Below are 14,029 nucleotides of genomic sequence, written 5' to 3'. Positions count from 1 at the left end.
TCTATAAGGCAGAAGCTCTTAATCTTTCAGGTCTTGTGGAAGCCACTGGCAATTTGGGGAAGCTTCCTCAGGACCGTGTTTTTAAAGGCACAAAATACCTAAAGTTACAAAGGAAACCCACTATGTTGAAATTAAAAAAATATATATATTTTTTTTCCTCCAAGTTAATTGGATGAAATATGAAGAACTCTGCCCTAAGGTAGTTCCCCGTTCTACATTGATGAACCTAAGATCATATCTGTATATATAGTTACAAATTTTATATGAGAATAACTGAGTTATATTGTGCTTGAAAGAAAGTTTTCAAAGTGTTTTCCAGCTATTTTTCACCCACTCTACCTTCCAGATAAGCTGAGCGTTCTCCATCACCCAAACCGGGCAGCTCGGTAATGTTCGGCTGTTGTTTCTTTGCCAAAGCTCTTACCTGGATCTGGATTTTGGATCTGGATCTGGCCTCCCTGTTCCCTTGTTCCCCTTTACCTGCAGAAATCTGCTCCATTCTTCATCATCTCATCCTCCAAGGAGCTTCCTTGGTCCCCTGCCCCTCAGAGTCACCCGTTTCCTCCTTGGACCTCACAGAAGCTCTCCTCTTGACAGTGTTAGGTCTCTGCCTTTTCTCCTGCCAGATTGCCCACTGTTGTGTCTCCCGTTCCTTGGTCGCCCCCGTTAGACAAGGTCTTCCCCTTTTGATCTGCAATTGAATCACCTCTGCCTCTGTTTTAATTAGCCAGCCAGTGGTCTAGATAAATCCCTCATTAAGGCTAGATGAATAGAGATTTGAAAATTAATGACCTGTTTAGAGGTGATCATTGAACCCACGGAAGCTGATGAGAGAATATGAAGGGAGAAGAGAAGAGCACTTGGAGTCTTGGGAGACATTGTGGTTAGTGTGTGTGACTTAAGAGGAAGAAGCAGCAAAAGAGACTGAGGATGGGAGAGAGAGAGAGAGAGAGAGAGAGAGAGAGAGAGAGAGAGAGAGAGAAAGGAGAAAGAGACAGAAAGAGAGAGATAGAAAAAGAGAGCGAGACACAGAAAGAGAAATAAAGAGAGAGAAGTAGAGAGACAGACAGACAGACAGATAAGACAGACACAGAGACAGAGAGAGAGAGAGAAGGAAAACCCAGAGAAAGCAGTGTCAGGAGAAAGGGAAGAGAGCAAGCAAAATATTAGACACCCCCCAAGAGGATCAGAAAGAAGAGGATGGAAGGGAGGCCATTAGATTGGGCAATGAAGAGACTGCTGGTAACTTATAAACCTTCAAGGGCTGTATCAATGGCAGCTTTTATTTCAGTTTCCCCATCTGGATAGTGAAGGAGGAAGACTAGGTGATCTCCAAGGTCTGACTCCAAGTCTTGGGATTCCATAAACATAAAATGTTAGGAAACAGAGTTTGGAGCTTGAAAGATTTTTGAGGATTTCCCAAATTTCACACGAATCAGATTCTGTTAGAAAATGCCAATCCCAGCACTCTTTTCCCTTCTCAAATATTGAATGTAACACTTTTCTTCCGGTGCCTGACATGTAGTAGGTATTTAATAAATGCTAAGGGTTGATTCCTATTGAAAATACCTATTAAGTATAACATTTTGGGATGCCAAAGTTATAACCTGTAATTGTAATTTTATATTAAGATATAGTTTGTTATTTCTAATTTCTCTGTTTTCTTTGACATTTCTTAACCTGGCTCCCTTTACATGGGAGAAGTAGGGTAGAGGATTCATAGTTCAGAGGAGTAGGAAGGTACTTCAGTGGCATCTAGACCAATTCCTTTCCTGAAAAGTCCCCCAACTCCCACCTCCCACTACGTGTGCCCCAAATGGTCAAGTGACCTTGCCATGTCCCACTTTGCTCACTTTGTCCTCTGAGGCCCCAAATACCAAATCTTACCCTTTCTCTACAACAGCCCATGAGCAACTTAGAGCTGGCCATCAAGTATCCCCCAAGTCCTCTCCAGCTCCCAGGCCCAGGTCCTCCGACTGATTTTCATACATTAAGAATGTAAGACCCTTCTTCGTTCTTGTTAACTTCCTCTGGACATTCTTCCTGGCACCCAAAGCTGGGCACCCGGATGCACTCTGACAGAAAGAAGTGCCATCCCTTCCTGGAAGCGTGCCCCCGACCCCCAAGCTGCTGCCTCAGAGCTTAGTAGAGCTTATCAGCTTTTCTGCTTGTCCTATCATGTGACTGACTCATAACAAGCTTGTAGTTTAATAAAACCCATTATCTTTTCCTAACAAACTGCTGCCTAGTTCTGCCTCCCCTGTCTTGTGCTCGAGAACTTGGTTATTTGAACCCAAGTATAAAATTATATTTATCCCTATTGAATTTTATCTGAAAATTCAACCCAATTAGCCTGTTTTAGAATTTGATGATGCTTCTATCTCTGTCTGGGACATTGATAAAAATATTAAACAGCTCAGGGCTAAGCCCGGGGCATTCCACTGGTACATTGACATTATAGCATTAATGACCCTGCCTTGATTGAGACCATCCATCCAGATCTTTTTTTAAAATTTATTTTTAACACACATTGCTTTATGAATCATGTTGGAAGAGACAAATCAGAGCAAATGGGAAAAACCATGAGAAAGATAAACAAAAACAGAAAAAAGAAGTGACCAAAGCATGTGCTGATTTAGTCTTCTTAGTTCTTCTTCTGTTTGCAGATGGTATATTCTGTCCAAAGTCTCTTGGGATTACTTTGGATCACTGAACCACCGAGAAGAACCAAGCCTTTCATAGTTGATCATTGTACATTCTCATTGTTGTTGTGTACAACGTATTCCTGGTTCTGCTTGTTTCGATTGTCATCAGTTCGTGTAAATTTTTCCAGGCCTTTCTAAAATCAGCTTGTTCATCACTTTTTATAGAACAATAATATTCCATTACCGTCATATACCACAGTTTGTCCAGCCATCCCCCAGTGGATGGGCATCCATCCACTCATTTTCCAATTCTTTGCTACCACAAAAACAGCTGCTACAAACATTTTTGCCCACGTGGGGCCTTTTCCCTCCTTTATGATTTCTTTGGGATACAGACCCAGTGGAGACACTGCTGGATCAAAGGGTATGTACAGTTTTATAGCCCTTTGGGCATAGTTCCAAATTGCTCTCCAGGATCATTTCATATTTCACAACCAACAACGCATCAGTGTCCCAGTTTTCCCACCTCCCCTCCCACGTTTATCATTATCTTTTCCTGTCATCTTAGCCAATCTGAAAGATGTGAGGTGATATCTCAGAGTTGTTTTTATTTGCATTTCTCTAATCAATAGTGATTTAGAACTTTTTTTTCATATAACTATAGATGCTTTAATTTCGTCATCTGAAAATCATTTATCAATGGGGAAAGACTTGTATTCTTATAATTTTGATACAGTTCTTTATATATTTTAGAAATGAAACCTTTATCAGAAATACTGGCTGTAAAGATTTTTTCCCAGCTTTGTACTTCCCTTTTAATCTTGTTTCTGTTGGTTTTGTTTGTATGAAATCTTTTTAATTTAATGTAATCAACATTGTCCATTTTACCTTCCATAATGTTCTCCAGTTCTTCTTTGGTCATAAATCCCTCTCTCCTCTGAAGATCTAATAGGTAAATGATCCCTTGCTCTCCTAATTTGTTTATGTCATCCTTTTGTGCCCAAATCATGCATCCATTTTTGAGCTTATTTTAGTATGGGTGTGAGTGTAGGTCTATGCCAAATTTGACATATTATTTTCCAGTTTTCCCAGCAATTTTTGTCAAATAATGAATTTTTATTCCAGAAGCTGGAGTTTGGGAGTTTATCAAATACTAGATTGCTACAGACCCTGATTATTATGTCATGTGGAACTAATCTATTCCACAGATCTACCACTCTATTTCTTAGCCATATCAAATGGTTTTGAGAACTCCTACTGTATACAGTTTTAGGTCTGGTACTGCTAAGCCAACATCTTTTGTACAGTCTTGACTTTTTGTTCTTCCAGATGAATTTTGTTACTATTTTTTCTAGTTCTATAAAATAATGTTTTGGCAGTTTGATACGGCACTGAACAAGTAGAGCAATTTTGGCAGAATTGTCATTTTTATTCTATTAGCTTGGCCTAGCCAAGAACGATTAATATTTTTCCTATTGTTTAGATCTGACTTTATTTATGTGAGAAGTGTTCACAAAGTTCCTGGGTTTGTCTTGGCAGGTAAACCCCAAATATTTTATTTTGTCTACGGTCATTTTAAATGGAATTTATTTTTCTAGCTCTTGCTGATGGGTTTTGTCAGTAATATATGGAAATGCTGATGATTTGCAAGGGTTTATTTTATATCCTACAATTTTGCTAAAGCTGTGCATTGTTTCCAGTAGATTTTTGGATGATTTTCTAGGGTTCTCTAAGTATATCCTATCTGTATCCATCCAGATCTGAATCCATCTAACCTAGGCTGTGGGTTGCTTTATGAACTTCATCACTCAACTCTAGATAAATCGGATCCACAGTATCCCCCTCATCTGTTAGTCTGGTAATCCTTTCCAGAAGGGATATGAGGTCAGTCTGAAAGGACCTGTTCTTGATGAAGCCAGGCTGCCTCTCAGTCACCCCTGCTCTTTTTTTGAGATGATCACAAATCATTACTTTAGTGATTCATTCTTGCATTTCCCAAGAATTTAAGTCAAGTTCACTGACCTACAGTTTGATTTGATTGACTGGAAAGAGGCTAATGTCCCAGTTATCGTGAAAGGGAAGTCCATTCCATCTGCTAGTTCTTTCACACTCTGGTGATGTTATACATCTGGACCAAACAACCTTTGAACTCATCAGGGGTTGCTCAGTGCTTCTTACCATCTCCTAATTCATTGTAGGCACCAGCTTCTATTGATCACTTGGGTTCTGTTATTTCCTAGGTAGAGAACCTTCTCTTTGGCAGAAGAAAATCTCCCCCCAAATTAAGAGTTGAGCAGCATTACCCTCTCTCTGTTGCCATTTATCATTGTCCCAAGCACTGGCAATTCCTTCTTGCAGCTTCTTTTTTCCTTCAGGATCATTTCAGACGCCCATTTCTGGGTTATATTTAGCTTTCCTTGACATTTTCACTCATTCTGAGCTTTATCATGCCTGGCTGTTCTTATGGTAATAAAAGTGCTTGTATATTCCCCTTCATTCTCACATCCTATCAGTTGCCAAGTCTTCTTTTTATTTTCAGCTTCACATCCTCACTTTCCTTCCCCGCCTCCCAGCCCATTGAGAAGGCAAGTAAAACATGTATATCGAGGTTCTAATTAGTGCAGCTACTGAGTCCTGTGAAGTGGTTTTGTGTGTTCTAATTCACACAATCCATTCAAAATTAGAATCAGGTAAATTTGGTGATTGTTCTAATCCAGTGGAAATATGCAGTGCAAATTCACATAATGTGACTGCTTCAGGTGATTCATTATTTGCGCTCATGGGGACCTACTTGTTTAATTAAAGAAAACAAATTCCCACCTTGGCCATGTTCCCGACCTACCCCCCAGTCTCTGCTCTTGCCAGTCTATCAGGAGGGAAGGGAGCATGAGTCACCTTTAGTCTTCTAGAATTGTGGTGGTCATTGAGTTGATAAGAGTGTCCATGTCTTTTGAAATGGTTTGTTTTTACGGTATTGCCGTTTTTATATAAATTGTTCTGTTCTAAACTCTTCTGGATTCTATCTTCACAGTATCTCCCACCTCTGTCCCCTTCTTTGCACTCATACAACCACCTTGTTCATTCGGGTCCTGGATTACTGCATTCGTCTCCCAAGGGGTTTCTTTGTCTCCAGACTCTCCCCATCCGATCCATCCATGACACAGCTGCTAAAATGTTCTCGCAAAAGTGCCTATCTGTCATCTTTCTCAATAAACTCCAGGATTTTCCTAATTTTTTTAAGGACAGGGATTTTTCATCTTTTTGTGTCATGAACCCCTTTGTCAGACTGGTGAAGCCTATGGCCCCTTTTTCAGAAATAATGATTTTTTAAAATTTAATATTTTATTTCCCCGATAAAATGTAAAAACAACTTTAGAACTCTTTCCCCCTTGAGTTTTGAGCTCCAGATTCTCTCCCTGACTTCTCCCCCCCCCCCCAATCCACTGAGAAGGAAAGCAATTTAACATAGGTTACACATGTCTGGTCATCCAGAGCATGTTTCCATTGTCATGCTGTGAGAGAAAACACAAACCCCCTTCTCCCAAAAAAATAAAGGAAAGAAAAGCATTTGTACTCCATCGACCAGTTCTTTCTTTGGCAACGGGCGGCATCTTTATCACGTCCTTCAGAGTTTTCTTGGATCCCTGTGCCGCTGAGAATAGCTAAGTCACCGACAATTGAACGTCGTGCAGCCTAGCTGTGTTCTCCTTTGCATCAGTTCCTATAAGTTGCTCCAGGCTCGTCATCCTGCCCGTCATCACAATAATGTTCTCACATGCATGGAGTTGGATGCATAGGGTTACAGAGGAAATCAGTTCTATTGAGGAAAAAGCAACATGCTTCCTCTCCAAATTCACAGATCCCTCCGAACTCGCCCCGCTGGCTTTTTGAAGCCCAGGTCAGGTTAAGAATCCCTGCCCCAGCACGAAATGCAGCTTAGAGTCCTTCATGACAGTCTCCAGCCTCTTTCCTGCCTTAGGGTACATCTCTCCCTCCTGCCCTCACCATCTCTGGTCCTGAATAGGAGCTTCCTTCTGCTTTCTAGAGAACTTCTTGTTTCTTTGGCTGCTCAGCTTAGATCGGGACAGGCTGAGTCCCCCCCCCCCCCCCATAAGCACTGTCCTGTATGTTGCTGTGGAGACCCTCAGACATGCGCCAATGTTTCCTGGAGCAGAGTGCAAGCTCCGGAGGGCAGGGGATGCTTCAATTTTCGCTTGGTATCCTCGGCTCCTAGCACAGGGCCTGGTATGCCGTAAGTGCTTCTTAAATGCTTGGTGCCTTATTGCTTCTCAGGTGTTTGCCCTGGTTTCTCTCTTCCGTACTTGGGTTTTCAAATAAAAGTCAGTGGCTGAGTTTCCTGGGCATCCACACTGGGTTGCCTTAGACCAGGGCTTCTTAAACTTGTTTCCACTGGCTACCTTTTTCCTGAGGGAATTTTTTTTTCCTGAGGGAATTTTTTTTCCTGAGGCAATTGGGGTTAAGTGACTTGCCCAGGATCACACAGCTAGAAAGTGTTATGTGTCTGAGACCAGATTTGAACTCGGGTCCTCCTGACTTCAGGGCTGGGGCTCTCCCCACTGCGCCTCCCCAGATGCCCCCCTGAGGGAAATTTTTGTGTGACACTGGGTAACAGGTATAGGAAATAGACATACAAACCATGTGCTGATAATAAATGGTCATTTCATGACCCCCACATTCGGTTATGAGACCCCCGGGGTGGGGGTTGTGACCCACAGGGTAAGGCATCTTTCATACAACTCGTGATTTTTCTTTCTCCTCCCAATCTTCTCCCCGGGAGAGTCTCATTCTGAGGTGAGGGTGGTCCGTGGCTCCCACATTTCCTTCCTACAATCTCTGCTCCCGGAGTCTCCCATGTCAGACTGTGCTTTACTCCGTGCTCTCCACCACAAGCTCTCGCAGGGGACACTCCGGGCGGCCTCCCCATCGTTCCTATTGCAACCACTGCCCACTCATTGCCCCCTCTGGGATGCCCCAGTGACAACATCCCTGGGAATGTGGGAAACCCCGGCGAGTCCCACTAAGGAGAGAAACCGAGGCTCAGAGAAGGGAAGCCTTGGGAGCTTTGTCCTCTGACGTGTAACCCCCCCCTCCCCTCCCACAGAATAACCAGTTGGAGAAAATCTACCCCGATGAGCTTTCACGACTCCACAGGCTAGAGACCCTCAACCTTCAGAATAACCGGCTGACGTCCCGAGGTGAGGGGGCCCTGGGCAGGGGAAATGGAGACTGCTGGAAGTGCTGGATGGAGGCGGTGAGGGTGCCAGGGGTGAGCCTCGGTTGGGGGCCCCCTGTGGCTACCCTGGGTGTTTGGGAGCCTACACCGGCCCAGGGCAGGGGGGCTGCTCCTCCAGGTCGGGGAGGCAGGCACTCAGCAGGTGTGACTAGGGAATCTCTTCCGAGAGCCCTAACGTGAGAAGCGGAGGCCCGGAGGAGGAGAGAACAGAGGCAGAAGGAGGGGTGCCCCGGGGTCCCCAATGTCCAGTGAGACTGGGCTGGATGGGGAACTTCCTCTCTCCCGGGGCGAGCCATCCTGTTCTTGGCTAGTCTCCCACTGACCCAGCCTCTGCCCCCTCTCTTGCCCCCGCCTCTGCCCCCTCTCTTGTCCCCACCTCTGCCATCAGCAGCTTCTCTTCCCAAGCTAAACAGGCCTGGCCATTTTTGCCATAGTCTTTGGCAGGTCGCCCTTCTCTGGGCATTTCCTAACTTATCAACTGTTTCCCTCAAAATGGAAGGCCCAGAACCGAGCCCGGGACTCCGGATGGAGTCTGCAGGGCCCAGGGCAGCGGAACTGTCACCTCCCTATTCTCGGACCCTGGGCCTTGCTTAATGTAGCCCAACATTGAATGACTTCTCTCGACGGCCACATCACAGTCTAGATTGGTATGAGCTGTCAGCCCACTAAGCCCCCCAGATCTTCTTCAGATCACTGACCAGCTCCCTAATATCTGTGAAGTCGGTTTTTTTGAGCGCTCTTGGAATATTTTACCTTTATCTCTGTTGGATTCATTTCTGTCTGCTTTCGCTGCTCCCTCTGACTCAGCCTAAGACCAGGATACTCCCGAGGGCAGTGATCTATCATGGCTATTGTCCCCTCTCTCTCATCTCTCCCATCATTTATATTTTCTCCATAGAGTATTTCCACGTTACTTCACCCAGTCCTCATAAATACTCTCCAAGGGTGAGGGAAAGGAAAGGAAGGAAACGAGTTCTAAGGGAACCTGCTCCCATTTTACAGAGAAGAAACTGAGTCCCAGGTCTGGGAAGTGCCATGTCTCAGACCCTTCCTCCCTGCACCGCCCTTGCTCTCTCAGAGGCTATTAAAGAGCTGAGAAGGGGGATCCCTGTAAGCTCAGGGCTCCCAGAGATATTGGGGCCTGGGGTCAGGACCCACCCATGACCTTGAATGGGTCCCTTCTCCCTGGGCCAGACAATGGCTGATTTATTGAGCTGCCTCAGCTGGCTCCTGCCCCACGGCCCAGAAATAGGCATCTCCCTCCCAGGAATGCTGCTGGGGAGCAGGGAGGAGGGAGGCTGCCCCGGGAGGGCTCGGCCAGTCAGGCCCACGCTGGGATTGGAGCCGTATCTCAACTCCCAGCACAAGCTCTTTGCACTCACTGGGGGCCGCCTTCCTGTGATACTCATTAGGACACTGCTCAGTCACAGAGACCCTGAGCCGGTGGAGTTTCTCTGGTCACTACTGCAGGTAGAGTGGTTGAGGAGAAAGAATGCTGTGACTGGGTGCGAGAGACCTGGGTTCGGATCCTCCCTGCTCCTCTAAAAGCTCTGTGAGTCTGGCAAAGTTTCCCCTCAGTGGGCCCATTTTCCCCCCTGTTTAGGACCAGAATAACATTTGCAGCCTCTGTCCTTGGGGGCCTTGGAGATCGGGATTCTGGGAGTGCCGGAGAACGTTAGGAATGCAACTTATTATTATAAACAAGATGTCAGAAAGAAGCTCGGCAGGGCTGGGGGAGGGAAAGAGCATGAGGGGGTGGGGGCCGTGTGCTCGCCCGGAGGGAGCCTTCTGTACTCTGGGCCTAGGGAAGCAGCCGGGGAGTCAGGGCATGGGGTGTGTTGCACCTCCCTCACCCGTGGACGATGAGCTAGGACGGTATGAGGGAGCAGAGCTGTGTGTGATGGATCAGACGGGCTCTTGGGGAGCCCGGAGAGCAGAGTGGGAGAGGACAGGTGAGGCTCTCTCAGGTGGAACTGGGGAATTTGGTCCTGGCTTTTCCTGTCTGTCAGCCTCCTCGGGGTCCTCGGGAGAGCTGGGATTGGTCCAAGGCTGTAGCCAGTGACTTAGTACCTGAGTCAGGATAACTGGGACTTACAACATACAGGGGCTGCATTAAGTGCTGGTGACTGAAACAGAACGTGAGCTGGTCTCTGCTCTCCAAGAGCTTGCAATTTATGAGAATGTATTTCTCTCGGACCCCTTTCCTCTAGAAAAAAAAGATAAAACTTTTGCAACAACTATTTCTAGTCAAGCAAAACAAATCCCCACCCCCCCACCCTCCCCCACCCCCGCCCGTGACCAGAGATGCAGCAACCTCAGAGCCCTCAGCTCTGTCTTCCTCTGAGGTCGGGTCCTGACCAGTGACCTGGTCACTGGGTTAGTCACTGTCAGTCCGAGCTCCCGGGTCTCTCAAAGCTGCTCATTTGTTACCGTATTTATGCCATAGCATGAACTGTGCCCCTGGTCCCGCTCCTCTCCTGCCTCAGCCCCTGTGCGCTTTCCCAGATTCCTCTGAAACCTTCCTTCTCCAGCTCATGGGCGTCCCCTCGGTCCCCGGGCCTTTGCCTCCAGAAAGGAGCTTCTCTTCCCTACGGGCTCCTATTCCTCTTTCTTTGGGGTTTGGGCCTAGGGCTGCGATGGATGAGCAAAGGGGCTTCCAAGCTGCTTTTTAGAATCATTGGGACAGTTAGAGAGCTTAGCTTCTAACGGGGAAGTGAATACACTGGGGGGGACTGGAGAAGGGGGTGTGTGTGTGAGAGAGAGAGAGAGAAAGAGAGACAGAGAGAGAGAGAGACAGAGACAGAGACACTGACACCATAAAGCAGGAATCATGGGTGAACCTGACCCCAGATTGAGCTGGAAGCTTGGACCAGGGCAAGATAATGGGGAAATGCACTCATCAGAGGCGGTTCTTGGGTTGGAGTCTGAGCTTCGGTGGGGGTGGGGGGATAAAAAGGAGGTGTCGTGCGTGGTTCAGAGATGGTTTGACAGAGATTTGAGCTTGCACCTCGTGGTCCCCCCTTCCCTTGGCCCCTCGGCAGAGCTCTGGCCCAGCCGCCTCTGGCTCGGGCCCTTCCAGCTCCAGGAAGCAGTAAGAGTAGATGCTGCTGCAAGGCCTGAGCAGGCCCAGTGGCGGAGCCCTGAATGCCGGGCTAGGACCCCAGGGGGCCGGCTCTGCCCCAGCGCCCTCCTCTGTCCAAGGTGCTGATCTGTCTTGGTTGTTTATTTAAAGGGCTCCCAGAGGAAGCTTTTAAGCAGCTCACAAACCTGAACTACCTGTACCTGGCCAACAATAAGGTAGGGGGGGGTGTGAGGGAGGGGGGATGTGAGGGGGAGGGGCTCCTGCAGATTCCCAGAATGCTCGGTCTCCCTCCAGGCCACAGGTCTTAGAAAGGGGCCCATGTAGCCCGGGGGGGGGGGGGGGGGGGGGGGGGGGGGGGGGGGGGGGGGGGGGGGGCTAAGACCTTTGGGGCTTGGCTGTCAGCGGGCTGAGCGAGAACCTGGTGCTTCATTAGCCGTGAGGCGCTGCAGGGGCCCGGCTGCCTGAGCTCCCCTCCCCCAGCTGGTTCCCCGCTGAGTGGGGGCTGGCCTGGGGCCCTCTGGGCTCCCTTGAGGCTGAGAGTGTTCTGGGGGAGCTCTGGGAAGGCCCCACCAGCAGCACAAGGAGCCGAACTTTCCCTCGGTGATTTTTAAATGGAGGAGGCAGAAAAGGCACCGATAGCCCAGGCCCCTGGGGCTCTGCCCCACGCCCGGTCCTGCAGGGTCTTCATGAAGAGTGGGAGGGTCACAGTCCTGGCCTCTCCCTAAATCTCAGTTTCTTCCTCTGTAAAATGAGAGGAACCTCCGGGTTCTAGGAACCTTCTAGTTCTGACGCCCCTTCACGTGTGGGGGGGACTCTGCACGTTTCTGGCCCAGCGCCGTCATTGGGGCCCCGGTGGCCTTTGGGGACCTCGGGGACACAAGCGTAGCCTCCTCGCCCTGGCCGCGTCCCCGCCCCTCTTCCTCCCCGGGTCCTACTGCTCTGAAGCCGGGAAGTCCCGCCCACGCGGTTTGTCTCTTCCCTTAGACCGTGACCTTCCCGAGGGCAGGGATGACCTTTGGCCTTTCATGGTGCCCTTTGCCCCTGGCCCAGAGCAGGCGCCAAATAAGCCCTTGTCAGTGAGTCCCCTAAGCAGGAGGAGTCACGTGGTTCGGGATAACGCTGGAGGGGGAGGGGGCCAGCGGAGGGGGGGGGCGGTCAGTCCATCGCTTAGAGGAGGAGCCAAGAACTTTCCGAGGAGCGGGGGTGGGAATCACTGCCCGGCCTGGGGGGGGCGCCCCAGCGCCAGGCGGGCCGTGCTCCCCCGGGGGCCAGGCGGGCCGGGCTCCCCCCGCCTCCTGCCGCCAGCGGGACGGGAGGGGGGTGGGGGGGAAGGCTCCGGCCCGGCCTGTGTTTCAGGTCCGACTCCTCATCCGTCCAGTTGTCCCCTGGCCCGCCTGCTGTCCCTGCCCTCCGTCCCTCACCCCGCCTTGCCCCCGCCCCGCCGTCAGCTGACCTGGCCCAGGTTTCCTGCCCAGCCCTGGTCAGCCGAACCGCCAACTTCCTACCAGATCCCTGGGGCCACCTTCGGCCAGAAGCCAAACTTGAGGCGAGGGAGGGTGGGGCGTGGGCAGTGGGGGGGGCCCCTTGGGGGGGCGGGGTGGGGCTCACAGGAGCCCAGCCCGTGGGGGCGGGGCCCGGCGTCTGGCACTGGAAGGCGGGGGTGCTGGGCCCGGCCTGCAGGGAGGGGGGGGGAAGGAGGCGCCGGCGGTCTCCCACGCCCTGAGGCGGAGGATGCCATCCGGGCAAAGGAGGGCCGGCCTGTGGGGGGAGGGGAGGGCGCGGGGGTGGGGGGCAGGGGCCCCCCCCCGGGTCCGTCTACCTGCACAATAACAAGCTGGCCGACGCCGGGCTCCCGGACAACATGTTCAACGGCTCCAGCAACGTGGAGATCCTCATCATGTCCAGTAACTTCCTCAAACGGAAAATGCGCGGCCAAAGGCAAATGAAGGTGAGGGGGCTGGGGGTGGCGGCAGGGGCGGGGCCGGAGGCCTTCCTGGAGGAGGGGGCCGGAGGCTGCGGGGGGTGGGGGTGGGAGCGGGGGCGCAGCCCCCGGGAGCCCCCGCTCTGGGGTGAAGCGCGAGGCAGGGTCTGCTCAGGGGGCCCTGGAGCTCCGAGGTGCCAGTGACTGAGGGGGCCGCTCTGTAGCCCGAAGCCCCCTGAGTGAGGCAGGAGCTGGGGGGGAGTGCGAGCCACGAACGGAGCCCGGGGGGGGGCCGAGGGCGGTGCTGGAGCCCGGGACAAGAGCCTCCAAGCCGCGGGACTTTCTGAGGGGGGGAGAGAGGTGGCTCACAGGCGGCCAGGGAGGGTGTCCCGGCCCCCTCCCCCCACCCCCCGGGTTCTCATCCCGTGAGAGGGGGAGGGAGCTGCCAGGGGAGAGCCAGAGGGAAAAGGTCCAAGAAAGAGCTAAGCTGAAGGCAGTTGATTAATGGCGGGGCGCGGGTGGGGCTGCCCATCTCTGGGGGCCGAAAGCCCGGCCTCCGGCCCTTCTCGGGACTGCCCCCCCTCACGCCGCCCCCTCCCCCCAGAATAACAAGCTGGAGAAGATCCCGGCCGGGGCTTTCAGCGAGCTCACCAGCCTCCGGGAGCTCTACCTGCAGAACAACTACCTGACCAACGAAGGCATGGACAACGAGACCTTCTGGTGAGCCTCCCGCCGGCCGCCGGCTTCCCCACATGTGGGGCCCAGAGTCAGAAGGCAGACGGGAGGGAAGTGGCTGGGCCGGGGTCTCCAGGTCAGCCCCCCCGGACCCCACCGACCCCCTCCCAGGCTGGCCAAGCCCCTTCTCTGGGTCCCCGAGCCCGGCCCCTCCTGCGGAAGGCCCTGCTAAGGGAAGAGCCGGGAGCTTGAGGTCGGGGACCTTGGCCATCAACGGCAGCAGAGTTTCCCGTGCCCCTCACGACCCCCACAGATGGGCTTCTCGGCGGGGAGCCGCTGATGTCTGTGCTCTGGCAAAGGCCGCAGCCCCACAAGGCGGGAGCCGCCACCGAAGCTTTCTGCTCAGGCCTGGTGGGAGGAGCTAGTGTAGACATCATTAGCCCATTTTACAG

General features: G+C 51.2%; 1 protein-coding gene across 1 annotated transcript in view; it reads left to right on the top strand.

Moving 5' to 3' along the window:
* PODN (podocan) overlaps nt 1-14,029 on the top strand; it is a 41,636-nt gene that overhangs the window by 14,916 nt on the left and 12,691 nt on the right. Inside the window, exons 3-7 of the mRNA XM_031969097.1 lie at nt 7,768-7,861; nt 11,132-11,196; nt 12,430-12,537; nt 12,777-12,912; nt 13,451-13,622. Coding sequence (XP_031824957.1) covers nt 7,768-7,861; nt 11,132-11,196; nt 12,430-12,537; nt 12,777-12,912; nt 13,451-13,622 — 575 coding nt within the window. The remainder of the gene's footprint in view (nt 1-7,767; nt 7,862-11,131; nt 11,197-12,429; nt 12,538-12,776; nt 12,913-13,450; nt 13,623-14,029) is intronic.

This window comes from Sarcophilus harrisii, chromosome 4, assembly GCF_902635505.1.
Source record: "Sarcophilus harrisii chromosome 4, mSarHar1.11, whole genome shotgun sequence".
NCBI lineage: Eukaryota > Metazoa > Chordata > Mammalia > Dasyuromorphia > Dasyuridae > Sarcophilus > Sarcophilus harrisii.
The sequence above is the reverse complement of the archived record's forward strand: the minus strand, read 5'-3'. Positions and strand labels throughout refer to the sequence as shown.